The 19,846-nt window shown below is 46.9% G+C and overlaps 1 protein-coding gene across 4 annotated transcripts in view; it reads right to left on the bottom strand.

The window, feature by feature from the left end:
- SRPK1 (SRSF protein kinase 1) overlaps positions 1-19,846 on the bottom strand; it is a 936,001-nt gene that overhangs the window by 731,943 nt on the left and 184,212 nt on the right. For all 4 annotated transcript variants that reach the window (XM_069633441.1, XM_069633440.1, XM_069633438.1 and 1 more), the window contains one exon: positions 17,320-17,428. In XM_069633441.1, the coding sequence (XP_069489542.1) occupies positions 17,320-17,428 (109 nt within the window). The remainder of the gene's footprint in view (positions 1-17,319; positions 17,429-19,846) is intronic.

Below are 19,846 nucleotides of genomic sequence, written 5' to 3'. Positions count from 1 at the left end.
GACCCCGAAGGAGTTGTCGAGACGGTCGAAGGAGCCATTGACACCGTCAATTGTGCACTCAACGTAACCTTTTTAGATGGAGCGCCCTCTGGTGGAGAGAAAACATTTCCGAAGCAGCAAAGCTGAAGGTAAGGCTATATCAAAGATGAGAAATACGTGGGAGGACACAATCCATTCGAATAGTCAGTCATTACAAGATTACGGTTCAGCATCTACTTGGCAATGTAGTAACTGTTTACAATGCAGGCTGGTACAAAGGGGTAAGGACAGTAGGTTGTTAGGGAGAATTCTCAGTTTAGGCTGAATTTCCTAACCTAGTGAGTCCCCCAGCAGCTTTGCTGGATTTCTGGAGTTTGTTTTTTTCTCCTGCCAAGAGTGAGTCTCTTTTCCTCACACTCTTGGACATGATTTGAGGGGTTCCTTTGACTTAATGTGTTTTATGGGCTATGGGGTCTTTTACTCCATAGGGTCTCATGTGTTTTTACTATGTGTGTTACACAGCACCCTCAGTGCAGTGACACAGGGGTGTCATAGTGACACCCCACCATAGACTCCATACCCTGGGACTGACTACTGTCTGCCAAGGCATGTAAAGTCACCATTGGCTTTACTAGTCCCAACTTATGAACAGAAACCAGTACAAACCATCATATTGTGGACGTACTGGTCGGGGCAATTCGATTGCCCGGGGGTCCGTTATTCGAGGGGGCACGTCTCTGTCCCCCCTGATCGAGTTTTGGCTGGTGGCAGTGGATACTACTTTTTATATTCGACCGCGAATATATCTCTATGGGATTTTCCCATTGTTCGAGGCTACCAACTTTAATTATTTAATTCTTATAGCCTCGAACATACCGCTGGGTTATTTATTTAATATCAATTCACCGGTTGGTATTTTTTGCCAGAACTCGATTCTAAAATGGCGTTTGTGTTCTCTTCTGTGACTCCAACCCAAGTCGAGCCCTTTGTTCCACTTTTTGGCGGGCTTCTCCACATAAGTCTCCAAAGGTGGTGCCACTCTGTCTGGGTACCACAGGGAGTGTGGGAGGGGGTTTAGGCACCCTGGACTGAGTTGCCTTGGCAACTCAAGTCGCACTCTTGTGCGATTGGCCCAAGTGGTGAGCCGGCCGGCTCACCACTTAGCATGTTTGATTGACAGCTAGGCTGAATGAATGGGGGTTTCTTGCATAAAAGCAGGGCTTTTGGGACTGGAACTTCAGAAGTCGCCACAGGACCTGAGAATCCGAAGAGGGAGAAGCTGAGCCGACCTGCAACGACGACACCACCGGTGGAGCCCTGCTGAACCGTCTCACCACTTCCCGACGACAGAGGAGATCTTCTTGCCGGAGAGTCTCTTCCCCTTGAGCTGGTGGGGACAACCAGTTTGCTTCCCTTTTTCGCCTACCAGGATGTCTAGTGGTCGAATTGCCCGTGCCAAGCATCCCGGCACCCGGATAGCCACTTACCACTGAACCGCAAAGGAAAGGACCACTCCTTTTAATTGAGAAACTCCACGGCTGGTTTCTTCCCTGGCAGCACAACGACCTCCTGCTTTCCTCCCTGCCGAGATCTTCTCTTCTGCCGGACGAAGCACCGACTCACAACCGCTGCCAGGAACAACTGCCCCCGCTGGAGTGTTCTCACCATTTCAAGGTACTGTGTCCGCCTGGCCTCCTTTTCTATAGATTGCTATAAGGCAACAGTAAATTGTTAAACCTTCTAGACTTGGGCTGGCCTCTTGACCATCTAACTGGTCCCTTTCTTTTGGTCCAACTTCTTTCCGAACCTTCGAGACTTTTGTGCACTTTTCAACCGTGTGACCTTGGACACATTTCGTTCTGATCCCCTTAAAGTGGATCTGGCTTTCTGAACTCTAACTTCACAGTTTGATTCTGCCTTCCTCTCTTGCTGTGTTCTTTTGAAAGTGTTGGGATCTGTTTCAATTTATGCTCTGCCTTTCTCTCCCTTTGAAACTGAATTATTAGAGTGCCATCTGCGTAAAGCGCTCTCCGCTGTCTGAAAATAAGTGGGGCTTTACTTAAGACTTGTCTAATATTCTTTTAAGGGAGTGTATATACTTTAGTGACTGTTTTTGAACGTGCTTGAGATTAGTGCCAGTGTGTTTTCTTAGATGTGTTTTTAAATAAATAATTATATATCTTTTACACCAAAGCTCTGGTCAGTGTTTGCTTGTTCTACTGGGTTTACCTGCCCCATTGTGTATGCTCTGTATACTGCCCAACTCTTCTTGAGAGAGGTCTGACTGCTCAGCCACAGCTACCAGGTAAATCTGGGTGGTGCAGACTGCTACCAATTGGGTTTACTGCTAACTCCTGTAGTCCTAAACTTTTTGCAGTGGTCCCTAAGGGAACTGCACAGGTTTCTGCCTAACACAGGTTAATAACAGGTACGTAAGTGGTCATTTTCTCTAAGCCAGTTGATGACGTTCTGTCTGAAGTTCAGGTAAGTTTGGTCTGTCCTAAGGGATGGGGGCGGGAGTTCCATGTCTGAGCAGCTTTAACTGGGAAAATACTTACTCCAACTTTAGTCAGTTTAAGCCTAGGTACCACTAGGCAGTTGGTGTTTGCAGTCCTGGATGGACGACAGGAAGATTTTCTATTGATTCTCTCAGATATCGAGGTGCATCGTTGTTAAGGCACTTGTGTGTAAGCGAGGCAGTTTTGAGCACAATGTTGTCGCTGATAGAAAGCCAGTTCTGTCTTACCTCAGATGTGCTTTTTTTTTTTAGCTATGCCCAGTGCCGCTATAAGGGCATTCTGGAGAATTTGGATTTTGTTGATAATGTAGTTATTGGCACCTAAGTATAAGGAATTACAATAGTCCAATCTCGACAAAATTAAGGCTCTGGCCAGAATGGTGCAACTATTCTTATATAGGAATGGTTTACCTCCTCTGATTAGCTTGCATGTATATGCAGAGGCAGAGTCAGAGGCCATATAATTGACCTATTTGGCAAAGGTGAGGGTGGAGTCTAGGTAAAAACCTGAGGTTTTTACCTCTTTAGCCACTTTAATAGTGTTGCCATCGATATTAAAAGAGGTATATTTGTGGCCAAGTTTATTGAGATTGAAAGTGGTTCCCAGAATGAGTTCAGTTTTGTCACCATTCAGGCATAGATCGTGGATAGCCATCCATGCCGGGATGAGGATAGATTTTAGTTACCAAGGCCAAATCCTTGTCGTAATCCCCAGTAAGTGGTATGAGAATCTGGGTAACATCTGCATAGTTAAAGTAGGTGAAACCAAGATGGTCCAGATAATCAAAAAGGGGCTTAGTTAATATATTGTACATTGTGGGTGAGACACAGGAACCCTGTGGCACTCCACGTGATCGGGACAGGGTCTATTGCTGCTGATGGCGAGAAGACCCTCATACTCCTATTACTCAGAAAGGATTGGATCGAGACTATGGCCTCCTGGGAGAAGAAAGCTGCTGAGTCCAGGTGATTGCATAGGACCTTGTGGTCCACCAGATCAAATGCACCCGAGAGATCTGGAAGAAGCTGTAAAGCCGATTTCCCCTTGCCGCTATGTTAGTCTATTTGGACCTTGAGATCAATTAGTGCGGTTTCAGTACAGTGTTGAGGACTGAAGCCTGATTGTCGTGTTCCTAGGAGCTGGTTAATCTCTAAATACTTCTGTATCTGGCGATAGGCCACCCTGTCTAAGATTTTAAGTAAAAATGGCACTTGTGATGGGCATGTAGTTGGTGGGAATAGTTGCATCTAAGGACTATTTTTTGAGGAGGGGGGAGAACTCAGGACTCCTTTAAATTGCTGCGGATTGCACCAGTAGAGAACGGAGCAATAATTAGCTTAAAGGGTGCCGGGTCTCTCGCAGCATGATTTGGGCTGGGCATTTATCTCCCCGACAGTGAGGTTTGAGAGAGAGGATGATTTTTCCACCTCCAGAATTGACTCTAGTGAAACGAAAGTGTTGTGATGGTTTATGGAAGGGCGTAGGACTGCTAGTTGGTGTGTCAATATGTCAGCTTTTTTGTCAGCGATCTTGTCCTGCAGCTTGGTTATTTTGTTGGTTAAAGCCATCTGTATATTGGAGCACCAGGTTTGTCGTTGTCAATTATCTGGAGCAGGAATCAGGGCTTCAAGAGCTTTCAGAATTACAAAGAGTTCCTTTGTGCTTAAGTTAGCTTGAAGAATCCTCTTATTGTACGTTTCCTGCTTGGTAAGGAGTATTTCTTTCATAGAGAAAAGAAATGTTGATAAGGTTAGATCTGTTTTCATCAGAAGGTAAGTGCCTCCAGGTAACTTCACATTTTCCTTTTTTCGCTCAAGGTTTTGAACAAGAGTTGAAACAAGAGTTCAGGTATGCTCTGGGTTTACTCTTCCTCATTTTTAGGGGTGTAGGGGGCACGGGGGGGGGCGATGGTATCTAAGGATCCAGTCATAATTTTGAAATATTCATTAACTAAAGGTAGTAGGATCAGTCGTAGCTGGTATGAGTTGAGGGTCGGCAGTATTAAGGGTAAAAGCTTATCTGTCGTGATATTTATTTTATTCCTTGTCAGGGTGGGACAAGCAGGTAGGTTATTTTTATTTGTGAGAATTTTAGCAACTAGTGTGAATGCTACACGACAGTGGACAACTGTGGGGTTATGGCCGTGATTGAAGCACTACAATTGAGATCAGCCACCCAGTCAAGTGTTCTCCCTTTGTCATGTGTTGGGAGTGTCACTCTTTGGGTGAGGCCAAGTTCCGTGAGAACATTAAAGATGGCTTTAGGGGTTATTAAATCCCAAGATGAGATTCCCCTAGTAGGAGTACTTGCAAAGTGTTTTGTAGATTGTCAGATAAAATAGTGGCAATGTCCTCCTCAAATTCACCGATGGGGCCTGGAGGTCTATGAATAAGATTAATAGTGATCGTTTGGGAGTCGGAGATGGGTAATTTGGCAGTAAGGGATTCACAGGATTTAAAGTCAGGTGAGGGGGCTAGACTCGTGGCTAAGTTAGACCTAGCTATGAGGGCAATGCATTCACCCCGTGCCTCATTCCCGTCTACTCTGAAAATGATATAATTATCAGGCTCTGCGAGCATGAGGGCAGAGCCTGCTGCTCCATGTAACCATGATTCTGTAATGGCTAGAAAGTCATAGTTTGGTGCCCGAACTATGTTGGCTATCTCCGTGGCATGAGCCACTAAAGATCTAGCATTTATTAGGGCTCCCTTAAGGTCTGGAAGAGGGTTTCCTGGCAATAGATTGAGTGAAGTACAATTACTTGTTTCTTCGTCCAGTATCGCAGTCAGGCGTTTGTTCTGCTGATGTTTTTTTTTTTTGGGAAAGACCATTAGTCTTGGGTGTGGGTAGATTAATAAGGCTGTTTTTGGTTATGTTTTGTTTGCAATGTGGGCATTCTCTCTTAAGGCCTGTATTAGTCATCAAGGAGCTGGCAGGTGGTTCGTAGAGTTTGGTGAGTCTGGAACAGAGTCTAATGTTTCTAGTAGATATGTGGCATGGTCTATTAAATTTAGGTAAATTCTGAATGGGGTTGAGCTTAAATGGTGGCAGTTGTTGGTCCAAGTACTAGGATAATGATCGTGAGATGGGGATGTCTCCTCTATCCTGGTCCCTGTAGGAGGTCTAGTTTAGGTATTGCACTTATGGTTCAGGTTCTGCTTAGGTATCGGTAGGGTGACTGTAGTACCCATTTTAACTGCCATATTACTTGTCATGGTAAGGTAGGGTGCAAGTATGATGGAGTGATTTGTGATACTAGACCGGATACCATTGTGGCGCACAGTAGGAGTGTATGTGGGACAGTGGCAAGCATAGTGCACTTAGTGGGTTTCTGTATGGTTTTTCCAAAGAGTTTTATTCTACAAATGAGACAGTGTGTAGAGTATACGGTTTAGGTACAGTCTAACAGGATACGCTAATTCAGTTAATCGAGGCAGAGTGCGAGTGCACAGTCTGGGGCTAGTTCAGAAATTTAGCAGTAAGGCTAAATGCACATGACCCGATAGGTTAGTTTAGAATACTAGCATTGAGGCAAGATTAACAAGTTACTCATACCTGGTAACATTCTTTCAATGGGATGGTCTGACGACGTATTCCATATCTGACAGGTAATCACCACAGCTGTGCTGCTTTGGAAAATTTTTGGCGTCTGCGTCCTGCGATGACGTCGATACGCTGTCCTCGAGGGCCTCCGTCGAGCCAACGTCACCGGATGTTATAAGTAGGACGCACAACGCCCGTAGCCTCAGTTGTAGTTTTTCCCAGAACATGTGGCACCAATCGTTTGCCAGTATGACCACAGAAAGCCTTGCGGAAACGTAAGCTGCAATCGCATAAGAAATTCTGTAGCGAGGTAGGGAGGGAGCGATATGGAATACGCCGGACGATCCCATCGAAAGAACGTTACCAGGTAAGAGAGTAACTTTTTCTTCGAGGGGAATGGGTCCTCCAATGTATTCCATATCTATGACAGACTCGCCAAAGCAGTACCAACGTATGGAGGAGGGAAAAGAATTTAGAATACAGAAATTTAGAACACTCAATTAAATTGCAGAGTAAAGGACCGCTTTGCCAAAAGCCAAATCTTGCCCATGGATAGAATCTAGGGAGTAGTGTCTTACAAAGGTATGGACCGAAGCCCATGTGGCTGCTTCACGGATGTTACGAATAGGAACACCCCTCTTCAGGGCAGTAGAGGACTCCATACCCCTAGCAGAATGGGCCAGTAAGCCTACCGCAGGGTCCTTACCCACCAAGCCTTAACATTCAGAAATTGCCAAGATAATCCATCTAGACAAAGTCTGCTTAGTAACAGCTTGTCCCAACCGCCTTCCAGCGTAACCTATAAAGAGCTGATCGTCCACTCTGATCCGGGACATGCATGAAATGTAGAAACAAAGCTCTCCTAGGATCCAACCTATGGAGCCTCTCCTCTTCCTAATCAGGATGCGGAGGGGGATAAAATACCAGAAGAATGACCTTCTGGCTTAAATGAAATTCCGACACCACTTTTGGAAGAAAGGAAGGAAGGACGAACCCTAAGGACAACCCTGTTCTTATGAAACACAGTGAAGACTGGCTTAACAGAAAGTGCATGCAACTCACTCACTCTGCGAGCAGAAGTAACCGCAACTAAAAATACAGTTTTAAGGGTTAACAGTCTTAAAGGACAAGAATGTAAAGGCTCAAAAGGAGCACCCATTAGGAATTTTAGAACAAGGTTCAAATCCCAAACGGGCACCTGGAAAGGTGACGGTGGAAACACATTAGTGAGCCCTTTCAGAAACTGAGAATTTAAAGGAATTTTGAAATAAGAACACTCCTCAGGCGAGCGCTTAAATATGGACAACGCCGCCAGGTGACCTTTAATGGTACCCAGTTGCAGGCCCTTGTGGGTTAACAAAAGCAAAAAAGACAGAACCACAGGAATGTCACATGAAAAAGGATCCATATTTTTAACCCTGCACCAGTTGCAGAACTTTCGCCAACGGCAACGGTACAGGAACTTTGTTGGAGACCGTCTGGCCGAAAGCAACACCTCCATCAATTCTTCAGGGAGGTCCCAATCCTTATACCTCAACCTTTCAGAAGCCAAGCGTGAAGGTTGAGGGATCTGACCTCTGGATGGACAACCTGACCACCCCTCCGGTGAGAGCAGATCGTCTCGGTAGGGAAGACGGCGTGGAGGGCAGATGGACAAGTCGAGAAGATCCGGATACCACGCTCTCGGGGCTCATGCCGGAGCAATGAGGATCATCCGGGAACCAAACCTCCGTAACCTCCGCAGCACTTGCGGGATGACGGGGACTGGAGGAAACGCGTACAGCAGTGCGAAGGACCACTCCACCACAAACGCGTCCCCTAAGGCTTCCCGCAGAACCTTTCGCACTTCCGGTTGACACTGGAGGCGAAGAGATCCACTTGTGGGGTCCCCCAAAGGGCAAAGATCTCCAGGAGAATCTCCTGAGCCAGCTCCCACTCGTGAGAGATCACGCTCTGCCTGCTCAGAGCGTCCGCTGTCTCGTTTTCGTCTCCAGCCAGATGAACTGCCGAGATCGAAACTTCCTGCTGGATGGCCCAGAACCAGAGCTGCATCACCTCCTTGCACAGAGGAAGTGACCCTGCCGCCCCATTTTTGTTGAGGTAGTGCATGGCCACTGTGCTGTCAGTCAGAATCAGGACATTCTTTCCTCGCACAGTCAGCAGAAAAGCCTTCAGGGCAAGGCTGACGGCCCTCGGCTCCAACAGATTGATATGGAGTCTGGACTCCGACAGAGACCAACGACCGCTGACTGAACTCGTTGGCATGAGCTCCCCATTCCGTGAGGGATGCGTCCGTGGCGATCGTCCCCTCCGGCCAGGGTAGCCAAAATGGAGCCCCTCTCATCAGATTGCTTCGGCGGCCTACCACAGAAGATCCTGGGCGACCGAGGACGGCACCTGAACGGGGTCCGACATCCTGCCAGAGGACTGACCACTGCATCTTGAGAGCCCACTGCAGAGATTGCATCCGCAACCTGGCCTCTGCCAGGAGAAGAATGCAGAATGCCATGAGGCCGAGCAACCTCAAGAACTCGAACACCGGGAGACTCTGGGCATGTTGAAACTTGTGCACCATCTGCTAAATGTGATGAGCCCTCACCTGGGGAGGGAAACCCTGCCCCAGGGACGTGTCGAGCACTGCTCCGATGTACTGGAGCCGCTGCGTTGGCGTCAAGTAGGAGTTCTTTAAGTTGAGGGGGTGGCAGGTGACGGACAGATGATCCAGGACTTGCTCGGGAGAGCATGCCCTGATCATCCAATCGTCCAGGTAGGGGTAGAAGTGAATCCTCCCTTCCCCCAGATACGCTGCCACCACCATGAGCTTGGTGAAAACCCTCAATCCGAATGGCAGGACCCGAAACTGAAAGTGCGAGTCGCCAACCGCGAACCTCAGGTACTTCTTGTGCTTGGGATGGATCAGCACATGAAAGTAAGCGTCCTTGAGAGACACCAACCAGTCCTGAAGTTGAAGGGCCTGGAGGACCTGAGAGAGAGTAACCATCTTGAACTTGTCCTTCCTGAGGAGCTTGTTCAAACCATGCAAGTCCATGATGGGTCTCAATCCTCCGTCTTTCTTCGAAAGAAAAAAATAAGGGTAATACCATTCCTTGTTCCTCTCCGATACAGGCATCAGTTCTATGGCACCTTTATTTCCTGCGCAAAGAGCGGTGCCGGACTCCTCAAAGAGAGATTCCCTGGTGGATTGTCATGAGGCCTCTGCCGGAAAGGAACACAGTAGCCGTAGGCTATGATCTCGAGAACCCACACATCTGAAGTAATGGCACGTCATTCTACAAGATGCTGCGCCAGCCTTCCCCCAAACGGCGAACCATGGACATGGCCTCCTGACTGAGCTGAAGCGGCTGCGGCATTGCCCAAGGGTAAAGAGGCAACTGTACGAGCGGCCTTGGCACCTCGAGTACCTTATTTTCCACCTCTGATACTTCTACGGTGGCCCCTTTGACTTGCAGCTCCTCTCGATCTACCAAAGGATGAGAAATATCGAAAAGGAACCTCCCCTCCATTGCTGTACCCTAGGACGAAAAGGCGGAGGTTGGCAAATTGCAGCGCTCAACGACTTCGCTGCAGCTTTGGAGGTCTGCAACCTCTCAAGGCTCTAGTCAGCCTTGCTGCCAAAAAGATGTTCATCATCAAAGGGCATGTTGAGAAGCCGGGCTTGTACATCAGGAGCAAACCCCGACTTCCGCAACCACGCAAATCTGCGCATTACTGTGCTTGCCGCCATGGACCGGCTGACACAATCTGCCATGTCCAGACCCGACTGAACGGACTCACACATGGCATCCTTGCCATCCTGAACAAAAGCAAGAAAGCCATCCCGTTCCTCCCCTTCGGGAATGTGTTCAGCCGCCAAAGAGACACAATACAACAGAGTATGAGTTAAACGTGCTAAGGCACACATGGACCTGGCTGCCTATAGAGCCATAGCCACTGAAGAAAACACTTTTCCAGCCATTAAAACATTTGTCGTCCATATCAGGAGGGATGGTAGGGTATGATGCCTGTTTTGCCGGGGCCGTTGCTGCTTACACCACCAAACTCTCTGGAGTGGGGAGTGTAGTCAAGTAACTGGGGTCGCTACTAGCTGGACGGTATTTCTTCGGCAAAGACTTGCTCACTGCCGGGAGACTCCCCGGAGCAGTCCATGCCGCTACCACCCTTCTTTGCAAGGCCATATGGAATGGCAGTACCGGGTCAGTTGGGGGACCTTTGTCAAGGATATCCGTCAGGACATCCTGCAGAAAATCCACTGGTGGCGCAGACAACCCAAGTATTCCGTCACCCTCGACATAAGGCGCCAATACGAGGACTCGGCGTGCGTACCAGGCTCAGGCCTACCAAACTCAACCTCTGGAGAGGTTTCCAGACGACTGGAGTCGTGCAAGGACTGACGCAGGTCTTCTAGCTGGCTATGACCAGACATGAGTTAGTCAGGAACCTCTTCAGGAACCATACCTTCATCAGACCCTACATCCACCTCAGATGTAATCCAGAGGCTGGAATAAATCCCTGGATGAGGGCACAGAAAAAGGCTTGAATACAGGCCTTACTGACTTCTGCAGGGCCTTTCTCTGAGTTTCCACCGGTCTCCGGGGCACCTGCGGAAAATCCTTCTCGAAAGGTGTCGACGGAATCGGCAGAGCGTGGCGCCGATGGCTTCGACACAGGCCTCGAGGGCAGAGCCCCGAGCGTGTCCTTTGACAGCCTCAACGTTGATGGCTTCCTCGGAGGCGGAGCCTCGAGAGAGTCCTTATGACTGTCTCGGCGCCGAAGGCATCGACGTCTTCATCGAAGACCTCACAGGCTCCGACGGTCTCGATGGCGAAAGACCAGGACCCGGAGCAGGCATGGCTAGAGCAATCCTTGTCCGACCAGGACCTCAAAGGTTCCCGGTTATCGCGACGACCGCTCGATAGACCTTTGTGATTTATCCATATAGTCGCATCAAGAAGACTCATTTGAGAGCCACGAAACTAGGGAAATCTATCATTCAAAGCTGCATCTGAAATCACTTCCTAGACCTACTAAACCGACGTCCAACCAAAGGCCTAAACCACTCATCTCAAACCTGCACGATGGAAAGGTATCAAAAAGATCCCACGACCATCCAAATGAGCCGTTATCAAAATGGAACCCAAAAGGCACTTTGACCCAACAGAGTAAAAAGGTACATTATTCCTCAAGGGTCCACCAAAACTACTCTTCTACAGCATCCCAAGTTGGGAAATTACGTCTTCAAAACATTCAACACGATGAGAATGAGGTCAACCTAAATCGTACCAACGTGATGAGGTTATTTAAATGTATCCCAGTGTTACGTACTATTGAGTCAGACAATATCAAAATTGTGGAATATCCAATGGAACTTACAGCTGACCAAGTTTTATTGCACATTGCTTCTGCTTCAGTTCGAAATACAATCATGCAAGCTTCTGAAGAACTATTGGCCTTTGGTTTCGGCATTATGACAGAACCATCAGTGCGGCCAAAGAGCACCAACAGCTGCTCTCCACCACCTTTACCTAAGCATGACTCCACCCTGAGTCGCAATGACCTGAGAAAATCGCTAGCCGAAGTCTCAAAAAGAGAAAGCCAATACTTGAAAAATAGCTGCAAGTCGCACGGGAAACCCACAAACTTATTTCCCACAATGCGAGACAATAGCAATGATCTGTAGGGCGTGAATCCTGGTGCGAGTTCCTATCCCGGAACACGAGAGGGTTCACGCACCTTTTCAATAACTTTGAGATTAATCTACAAAGGGGGATTGTAATTTGCTCACAGGAAACGTGGCTAAGCGACGTGCCGACAAGAGATGGCTTTGAAATCCACTTGAATCCGGCGGTAAAGAACCTCCAAGGTCGTCCCTACTCGGGCCTTCTAACAATGATAAAAATTAACAACTGGTGGAAAACACTGGAAACGTTCAATGCTAATCCCTTTATTCAGGGATTGGTCATGCAATCATCCCATTCCAAACCAGAAGAGCGCCAGCACTTACTGATCATTAATGGATACTGGAACCCCCACAAAATCAGCACAGTGTCCTTTCTAAAGGCTACCACCCACTCATCTGATTAACAATGCAGTAACATCTTATAGAAATGTGTCTATAATTTGTTGTGGAGATTTAAATTGCTCCTGGCTTGCATTCAACGATGATCTACAGAAAAATCTACCGTTGAAGGAAAATTAGATCTTTAGTCGGAGTCGGGCCTGGATGACGGCTCTAAAAAACCGTAATTGCCATATGCTAAATGGAAATGCCAAAGGGGATGATTCTCCCCCCCCCCCCCTGATTTACACCTGGCATCGCGAGGCCTCACACAGTATTCTGGACTCATTTTGGGTATCACAAAACATCGTGGAAAAGACTATCCAGTTGAACGTCATCAAAATGATCAATGGTGATCATGACCTTTTGCAATTCTCATGTATGATGGAGTGGGTACACTCGGATGGGCAATACGAAATACTGATTAGTCAACGCAGGAGGAAATCGCCTGCGAATAAATGGGCCTCAACTTCAAATTTTGAGTGACCAGCTACTTAATCTTCAGGAAGATCAAGTCAACTATGCCCCGTTGGTCAGCCATTTTAAGTTCTCAATGGTTGCGGCCCGGTCAATGGGTATGTCTCACAAACATGTGTCATGCACAATCATTTCTGAACAAAAGAAAACCATACGGTCCGATATACGATGGCTGAAAAGGAACTTTAGTGTTCTCAAAAAGCCTGAAGAGCTAAGAAAGGTAATTAAACAAAGGCGACAGACGTACCGAAATTGGTTAAAATCTCACAAAATGATTATTCAACAAAGTAGAGCTAAAGATATGATGAAAATCTTGGTGACCAAAGATGTGAGACAAATATGGGCTATTCTCAACACGAGAAATTCTCGATGCCCTGCCATTATTTCTAATGAAATAAACAGTGTGACTTGGGAGGATCCCTTCTCTGAAGCCACATGATGAACCGCTTACAGCTACAAGGTCCGCTGATATCAATTGGGATGTGAAGATGCCCGTCACTGACATAGTGAAAATGGTCAAGAGCTTAAAGAATTCTCATGCCGCTGGTCCAGACATGATTACCAACGTGATGTTGAAAAAACACGCCCAACAATGGGCAGTTTTAATCGAAGCTCTGTTCAAGACGATATCTATTACGAAGCAAATTTCCGATTCATGGCTGGAGGCAGTTGTAGTCCCAATATTCAAGAAGGGTAATCGAGCTGCTCCATCCAACTATCGCCCGATTGCCTTTCTTGACACAATTGGAAAAAACCTGGGCTCAAGTCTCCGTCAAAAACTGGCTGCATGGGCATCTAAGGCAAAGATTTTGCCTATTCGACAAACTGGTTTCACCCCAGGAGTAGGTGTAGAGGTAAACCTGCTCATTTTAAACATCTTGAAGCTGGAAACCCTAAAGACGAAGAAAAAACTGTTCCTAGCCTTTATTGATATGCGTCAAGCATTTGATAAAATAAATCGTGGCCTGCTTTAGAAGAAACTGCAGACCTGGGATTGTCCGAAATCCATATTGGTGCCTATACAAGCTTTCCACACCGGTACATCAATGCAGGTTCGGTTAAACAGTCAAGGTGACCTGTCAAACAACATTTTCACACACAGGGGCGTGAAACAAGGATGCCCCATGGCAGCAGAACTGTTCAAGCTCTTCATTGCAGACGTACCAGACCACCTGAACAAGGTTCACTGTTTCCCTCCGAAACTCACCAGTATTCAAATAAAGTGCATAACATATGCGGACGTCATTGTGCTTATCGACCGGACCCAAATTGGGCTCCAACGGTTGTTGAAAAACCTGAATGAATATCTAAAATTTAAGAACTTGGAACTGAACGCCGAAAAAACTAAAATAATGTCTATCGGCTCTACATGTTCTCGGAAAGAAAGCATTTAAATGGAACATAGAGAACAAAACTCTGACGCCAGTTAACTCTATTCGCTACCTTGGTGTCATGTTTAACAATTCTTTAAATGAGCACCATTGGAGGCAGGATTTAATTGCACAGATGACTCAGTTTGCATTCAGGGAGCCAAGATAAACGGAGACTATGGGAAATTCAGTTTATCACCCGTTATAACATTCTATGTTCAAAAGGTAATCCCAGCGATTACCTTTGGCGCCGAGGCCGGTTGGACCTTGGCTCCACAGATTTGGGACAGACTGGAAGCGATATTCTGGAAGCGTGTGTTATGTCTACCATGTTATGTATCTATCACTGCGATACGTTATGAACTATCTTTGAACTCCTTACACTCAGTGGCAATTTGGAAATCAATGAGCGTCTGGCGGAAAATGTGTGTAGAACCAACCATACCTGCTTATAAAATCTTCGCTACAAATCCTGATGTCTCCAATAATAATCTGCTGATCGAGTGGAAATCAACCCTGGCAAATCATCTAAAAAATGCTGACATAAAAAATGTCTTAATTAATCTTCTGCAGCTGGTCAAAAAGAAATTTGAAGCCGGGTCTTGGATCTGCAACTCAGAAACACGAGACAAACTGAAATCCATGTTGAAAGTCGAAACCAGTTTTCATAGATTGAATAAACCCTGTAGATACTTATTAAAGTGTCCTACACGCTACTACCGTGAACAATTTTTGAAGTTTCGACTTAACGCCATTCAAACAAAGGAAATGTTGTGGCAAAGAAAGAACAAGGACACATTAGATAATACTGGTCAATATTGTTTGAATGACATTGAATCGTTACATCACTTGGTGATAGTATGCCCAGGTTTAATTGCTCAGCGCACATGTCATCTAGGGAAATATGCACCCCAGGACGATGATATGGCAAACTGGTGGGGTCGAGTGATCGCAGGGCATGATATAAATCTGAAAATTAACAAGGGGGGGGTCCTGGGAGTCCCTCTGCCAGACGCTAGTCCTGGTTACGAGAGACTTACGCAGAGTCTTTAGCTCACTATCTTTCACAGAGAAGAAATATCCCAAACATATCAGTCTTTGTCCTGCCCTGGGGCAGTCCAGCAGCAAAATGCTAGGCAATTCTCCTCTGAACAAGAGTACCAACAGAAACCCCAGACACGTGTTTCGGTCTGGTTGGACTTCATCAGTAGGGTGGATCTGTGCCTTTAAGAATAGTGAGCAAGGGGTCCACGTCTGGATTCCCCTAGTAACTTAAGGTGAGACCCTTGCTCACTATCCAGACGTGGACCCCTTGCTCACTATTCTTAGAGAGGCACAGCTCCTCCCTACTGATGAGGTCCAACCAGACCGAAACACGTGTCTGGGGATGCTGTTGGTACTCTTGTTCAGAGGAGAATTGCCTAGCATTTCGGTGCTAGACTGCTCAGGGCAGGACAAAGACCGATATGTTTGGGATATTTCTTCTCTGTGAAAGATAGTGAGCTAAAGACTCTGGATAAGTCTCTGGCAACCAGGACTGATGTCTGGCAGAGAGACTCCCAGGACCCCCCTTGTCAATTTGCATGATAAAAATCTAACATGTGCTGTTGTAAATTATCTTGACTCATTCTTACGAAAAGGGGCTTAAGTAACTTCTGTTGGTGTAGTCAAAAGGAACAATCCTGCCCAAGTTGTTTTGTTGTGCAACTACTTCTTTTGTGTGACAATCTTTTCATTATTTTTAAACATGACGCGGGCGTCATGCGTTATGCTGTACCTATCTTGTTAAGATGTTTAGACAGGATGATTCCTTTGTAACAAAAGTTGAGCTTGATCTACTGAAGTTGTGATTGTTTGACTGAAGTCTCAATAAAAAAAAATATATAAGCTATTTTGGTGCCTTTGGTCCAGAGCGCAGTCTATCTGTACTTAGTCTACGGGCTAGAAATCCTCTGAAGCCTGCGCATGAGTGCAGGTCTCTTATGAATATTTGGTTACAGGTCTTGCTGCTCCAGGAAGGACCCTCTGGCCTCTTCTGGTAGTGCAAATAGGCAGCTGTGGCAGCTCCAAAGTACTCTGTACATGCACTTACATATACTGCTCGGCATAGGACCAAAAAAAGGGGGCCAAAATAGCATTCCCGTAGAGATGCCGTCCCCTGCACATGTGATACAAAGCAGTGTGTATGGGAGCTTGTGTTTTTACCCAAGTTATGATCACAGTTGCAGGTGCACCTGTGGCCATCAGAGTGTAGCATCCATGTGCCCATGTGTCTGGAGCAGGGCCCTTTGTTGTTGAAATACACAGATTAGGGGGTTCACTCACTCATGCACATTACTCAAACGTGCAGACCCATCCCTGTAGTCTGCGAGAACTATGCAGATCAGTTGAAGGGAGTACTTCTCTCTTGTGCCAATGTTTAAGTGAACTAGCACGGTGAGTGACAAATGTGCCTGTTTGGCCAGGAGAGTGCTCCCTCCTGCGCACTTGCTCCTTTGCATGGAAGCAGGGTGTGTGTGAGGCCCTTTAACAGTAAGGAATTTGGTTCCCTCAAGACCCAGCAACTTGTGGGTGCGTAGGGGTGGGGCGCAGCACACGTTCCCTTTAGGGACCTCGCACGAGCCTGGTGTGCCCTGCTTATAACAGGTGGGATTGGGCAAGGGTGCCAGTATGTTTAACCCCATTTCACGCAGCGCTAGAGTCAGCAGTGTGTTCCCCCACGTAAGGTACCTTTGTAAATTAAGTATCGACTTGCCAACAAACTGAGGACTGATGGGAGAAGCTCTCCAAATGGCCTAGTACCGCAAGAGTAGGGAGTGACTCGAGAAGGAGATGCACACATTGCAGGAGTGCCACGCCTACCACTGTCCCAGGAAGAACTAGCAAAAACGGAGGATCGGTGGAGTAAAACATCAGCACAACCAGCAAAGCATTTGAACACTTTGGTCATGAGGCAGAGGTGGAGGTGGATTTTAAATAGGAGCTCAAAACACTGCATCTGCAGTGCCATGCTCTGTCCAGTAAGATGCAGGGAAGGGTACTGGCAGTTGGGCGGGAGGTGATGCTGCACACAGGGACCTGGTAGAGCATGGCAGTGCTCACTAGAGGTTTTAATAAATACAGATCTGCAACATGCTCCGGTGTAAGACCACAAAACTTCCCAAGAGTAAGGAGAAAAGGGGACAGGATGTAAGTAGATGCTGCCATCAGATCATGAGCCAATGTGCAACAAAATATCTGTCAATGAATCTCTGAACACACAAGTACTATAGTTTACAATCTTAAGGTCCATGCCACACATTAAAAAGTCCAGAAATTGTTTCCAATTATTAAAATGAGTTGATAAATAACTCACTGTAAGTCCCAAGATAGCCAGACTGTTGAAAAGTGGCCCCAGCCCAGTTTCCGGATGACATGGTACCGCCCATTGAACAAGTCTCCTATTTTCACATGATGGTATCCACCTGTAAAGAAGGAAAGAGCGGGCATGGATGAACGCAAAACCCAGGATACCTCTGGATTATACCAACATCTCAAAAGTAACTAAACACCATCCCTTAACAAACAGTCCAACCTACCACACAGGACATACAATTTCACTATCATTTATTGTACCAACTGCTTCTCATACATGTCAAAGAATACCAACGGTTGAATGCTCAATATTGTTGAGCAACAGGATTTCATTAACAATGCTTTGTACCCTATGGTAGTATAACAGTAAATTGGCTCACACTGAACCAAGTGATTGACTTGGCACAATTGTGTAGCACATCCATACAGAAGGGTCTTTAAGCACTGTACTGAACTGCCTAAGTGAAATAATGGGTTTTCCATTGGGCTCTGAACAGTGGCAAAGAGCAAACTGAGAAAAGCCATGCCACCACCCACTCCACGCCCACTGCAAGTGTTTTCAGAGCCTCACTGGCAATGTAACTGTATGTACCTCTGGGATACTGTAGGAATCTTAAGCCTGTGTGCCCCAAAAGGTAACCTGTAGTCAGTTTACACAAGCAAGCTACCCTGCTCAGCTACTTGTGCTTACACAGGCAGACTTATCTGTAATACTTTACTAGACGACAATGTCCTATACAGCCATTTTGTAGTCTGGTAACAGAGGCTTGTTCACTGCAGGTCCTCATTAAAAGACTGGATTCAGGTATCAATGTGTGCACCGATCTCCAGCACTTGGACTTTCTGCCACCCTTAACCTCTACTGCGACACTCACCAATTCCTTTGCAACTAATCAGCTCTTGCCTTAGCATCTTAATCGTCCCACATGATTGCTCTGCTGTGGCTCTCTGCCCTAGACTCCTGCCCTCATGGCTTAAGTCACGTCTGCATGGGATTTTATCTGCCCGTGGCCATCCTTCTCCCACCAGCCACCGCACTTCATTACCCCCCCCCCCGCCACCACCACCACCACCCTATCAAGCATAGCCTCCCAATCCAAGAAATGTCCCACCTCATTGCATTCATTATGCACAATTCACAGCACACCCTGCCCCCCCCCCCCCACCACCTCCCACGCCCCTCTACGCCTCCCTACGCCTCACCCCATCCACAACTCCTAGGTCTAGGAGTTGTTTGGGGTGCCTAGATGAGACCAGATGTATGAATGTGTGGCGTGGCTGGATTCAGTGTGAATGAAAATCTGTCTGGGAAGATTCAAATGTGGAGAGCATTGGGTGACCGCACCTTTCAGTGGTGCATGGTCCGATTTGAGGGGGGGGGGGGGGGGGGGGGTGTACATCCAGTCCTGCGTTAGGTTTACAAATGGGGGTTTCTGACCCATATCCTGGTCAAATGCATGGACTAGTTAAGAAGCTGTAAAATGCACTTACCCATGCAAGACCAAAGCTCTGCTCTTGCAATTTACAGTTTGATGGTGAAGCACTTTTGAAAGCTGCATCCTCCAGACATCTCCCGGACCCAGAGGAAGCCACCGTCATCCCTTGATTCTAAAGGACACTGTCTGGTTACTCACCTCAGGACTACCAATTTTATCACAACAGAACTTAGTCACTTAATAAGCTTACATGATGTTCAGGACCCAAGTACTCCTGAAATGCGCTAGCTAGTGTCGAAGACAACCACTGCTCCAACATCACCTTCAGGGTTATTCAAACATTGGATGAAACTACACTGCCATTCCCACCAATGCTACAAGCTCTACATCAGAAGCTACAAAACCTGGCCCCTCTGTTGGTCTTGAGTCGCAGCCCATGGTTCCATCAGCCGTGATCTTTGGTTGGCATTTATGCAAGCATATCCTGAGCATTCAATTAACTGACGGACTGCTCCCTTTCTCCATAACCAAAGGCTGTCCGTTTTAAACACTGCACATATAGGAACGCACTGGGTGCAGGCAGAGAACAAACAACTTTGCGGACTGCCTACAGTTCCGCAGCTTCTTTTCACCATAGCCACTGGTTTGCCGGTTCAGTTTTTCCTACTTGATTTATACAAGTGGAGCCAAGGCTTTGCTCTGTGAATATCCATTAGGGCAGCCAGCATGTTACACCTAGAAGATTTGAGAGGTTAGCCATTGTGATGCACCTGGAATAATTGAGGGCAGCCTGGGCGTTGCTCAGAGGATTTTCTGAGGGTAGCTGTTGTATTGCACAGATTGTAGCCTTTGCACCAAAGGAGCGCTTATGATAACCATTATATAGGACTTGGGAGGGTTGGGCAGTTGACCAGTGTGCTGCACTTAGTCGAGTCCAGGAGGGCGACCAGGCTATTGTTTCTAGGTAATTGCAGAAGTGTTACATTACAGGGAATGCAGGTGTTGGCAGAAGAACAAGTTACTTACCAACTGTAGCGTTCTTTCAACTGGATGTTCCTCCCACATATTCCTCATCTTGTGATATTCGTTATC

Source organism: Ambystoma mexicanum, chromosome 13 (assembly GCF_040938575.1).
Source record: "Ambystoma mexicanum isolate Mex_15411 chromosome 13, UKY_AmexF1_1, whole genome shotgun sequence".
Lineage (NCBI taxonomy): Eukaryota > Metazoa > Chordata > Amphibia > Caudata > Ambystomatidae > Ambystoma > Ambystoma mexicanum.
Note: the sequence above shows the minus strand (reverse complement) of the source record. Positions and strands in the feature narration are given on the sequence as shown.